Raw genomic sequence first — 1,802 nt, 5'->3', positions numbered from 1 at the left:
ACAGAGAACAGTTAGATTTTTGTTGCTGTCCTGGAAACAGACGTTTTCCAGTCAGCAGGTAACACAGATTTAATACTACGTCTATTCTGTGAGCTTTACTGGACGCTTGTTTTAAACAGACGATGATAACGTGCTGAGAGTTCATCTGACTGAGACAGTAACACACACACAGCAGAAACATCACAGAGCTTTTATTCGGATGTGAAACAGAGCGCGCGGCTCTCAGGACATCACGCCTTTAGTCTGGATCTCTGAATGACATCGTGAGCTTTAAGAGCACCAGATTTGTGCTCCATTCCTTGTAACAACCAGACGACCATCGTTGGTCAGGGTCAGGCGCATGGTCCTGTTGTCGGGTTTAACGGTTCCAGAGCTCCAAACTGGTTTATCGTCCTGGGTGTACAGGACCAGGTTGGAATCCGACTGCAGGAGGAGCCGCGCAGGGTTTTTGCCGTTTGTGGCTGTGGCCCAGATAGGAGACCACTTGTAGACGACAAAGTTGCCATCTTCCTGCAAAGTGGAAGCAAAGAGAGCGGATCAGTTTGAACGTTTATACTGTGAGCTGCAAATCATATGGACGACGATACGATTCGTTAAAACAAGGTAGAATAGCTGTGCAGCTTTCAGCAAATCAGGTGTTAAGTGAATATTCAGATGTAATTGTCAGCGTCTGAGACTTCCCACTTCTCTTTATTTCTGTATTCCTAACTTCCTGATCTCTTTGTTTTGGTGAAATCTCATCATTAGGGCTCTTTTATTCATAGATTCGTTTTATTGCCATTTTCTCAGGAAGGGTTTTCATAAACTTCACTAAAAAATCATTATCAAAAGAAAAGTTTTCTAGCCAGGAAAAAGTGGCCAGTAAAGCTGATCTCTTTCTATATCTGCACGTTAAAGACCAGCTGTCAACTTTTAATGTTATCAGCTGTGTTTCTGGGCCATGTAATCATAAACTGATGAGGACAAGGTCACATTTTCCCACCTGTAGGATGGCTTTGAAGTTTCCATTTACACTGACGAGGGACTCGCCTTTACGCAGCTCCTGGTTAGTGCTGATGGAGTTCTTACTCATGATTCTAAAGGACAGAAGTTACAGTTATTTTCATTTAAGAGACATTTTACAGATTTCAGTTCAAATCAGAAACTCTGTGAATTTTAATGCGTGTAAATGAGCCTGCACCATATTTCAGTTTATTTTACCAAAAGATCAAATGCCTGCAGCTACGAACCCCAGGCAAGATTAATTCTTACAGCTGCTGCATTTATGTACAAAGCTGTAACTCACCGGCTATGAACGCAGAAACGTCAGTGGGAGAATCAGATGCTGAACGTGCTGCAGCGACAGAGCAGAGCCTCATTTATACTGTTTGATAGCAGCAAAGGGTGATGGGAGGGGAGATGGGGACATCAAGAAAGTCAGGTTTTTTTATTCCTTCTTCCTTGGAAATTCTTTTAAAAGAAAGTAAAATATGAGGATATGTTACCTAGAATTACCTCTGACAACAGATTTCTTCATGCTGAAACCCACACGTCCACACACTTTTATACAGGACACTGAAAATCTTTCACACACTCTAAATTTACAGTACTGGGCAAAAGTTTTAGGCAGGTGAGAAAGAAAAGCTGTAAACATGCTTTCAATAATGGAAGTGTTCATCGTGTATTTTCATCAGTCAACAAAATACAGTAAATGAACAAAAGAGAAATCTAAATCAAACCAGTACCTGGTGTGACCACCCTTTGCCTTCTTCTAAGTACATTTGCACACAGTTTTTGAAGAAACTCGGCTGGTGAGTTGATCC

The 1,802-nt window shown here is 41.6% G+C and overlaps 1 protein-coding gene across 1 annotated transcript; it reads right to left on the bottom strand.

The window, feature by feature from the left end:
* Positions 1-208: 208 nt before the first annotated feature.
* On the bottom strand, positions 209-1,316 carry LOC146655003 (B-type lectin plumieribetin-like). Its single transcript, XM_085427924.1, has 3 exons — positions 1,286-1,316; positions 983-1,076; positions 209-510 (listed from the first exon to the last, which is right to left on the bottom strand). The coding sequence occupies exons 2-3, from the start codon at positions 1,070-1,072 to the stop codon at positions 271-273; spliced, it is 330 nt and encodes a 109-aa protein (XP_085284050.1). The 5' UTR covers positions 1,073-1,076; positions 1,286-1,316; the 3' UTR covers positions 209-270.
* Positions 1,317-1,802: the final 486 nt, after the last annotated feature.

This window comes from Rhamphochromis longiceps, linkage group LG13 (assembly GCF_057381845.1).
Source record: "Rhamphochromis longiceps isolate RC_006_pf linkage group LG13, R_longiceps_female_GT1.1, whole genome shotgun sequence".
In the NCBI taxonomy this organism is placed as follows: domain Eukaryota; kingdom Metazoa; phylum Chordata; class Actinopteri; order Cichliformes; family Cichlidae; genus Rhamphochromis; species Rhamphochromis longiceps.
This window is presented reverse-complemented; position numbering and strand designations above follow the sequence as displayed.

Bases quoted from the DNA above. Each gene is read 5' to 3' on its own strand.
- LOC146655003 (XM_085427924.1), bottom strand. From the start codon at position 1,072: ATGAGTAAGAACTCCATCAGCACTAACCAGGAGCTGCGTAAAGGCGAG. The intron at 511-982 runs GTGGGAAAATGT...TCCACTTTGCAG, and splicing joins ACTTCAAAGCCATCCTACAG to GAAGATGGCAACTTTGTCGT.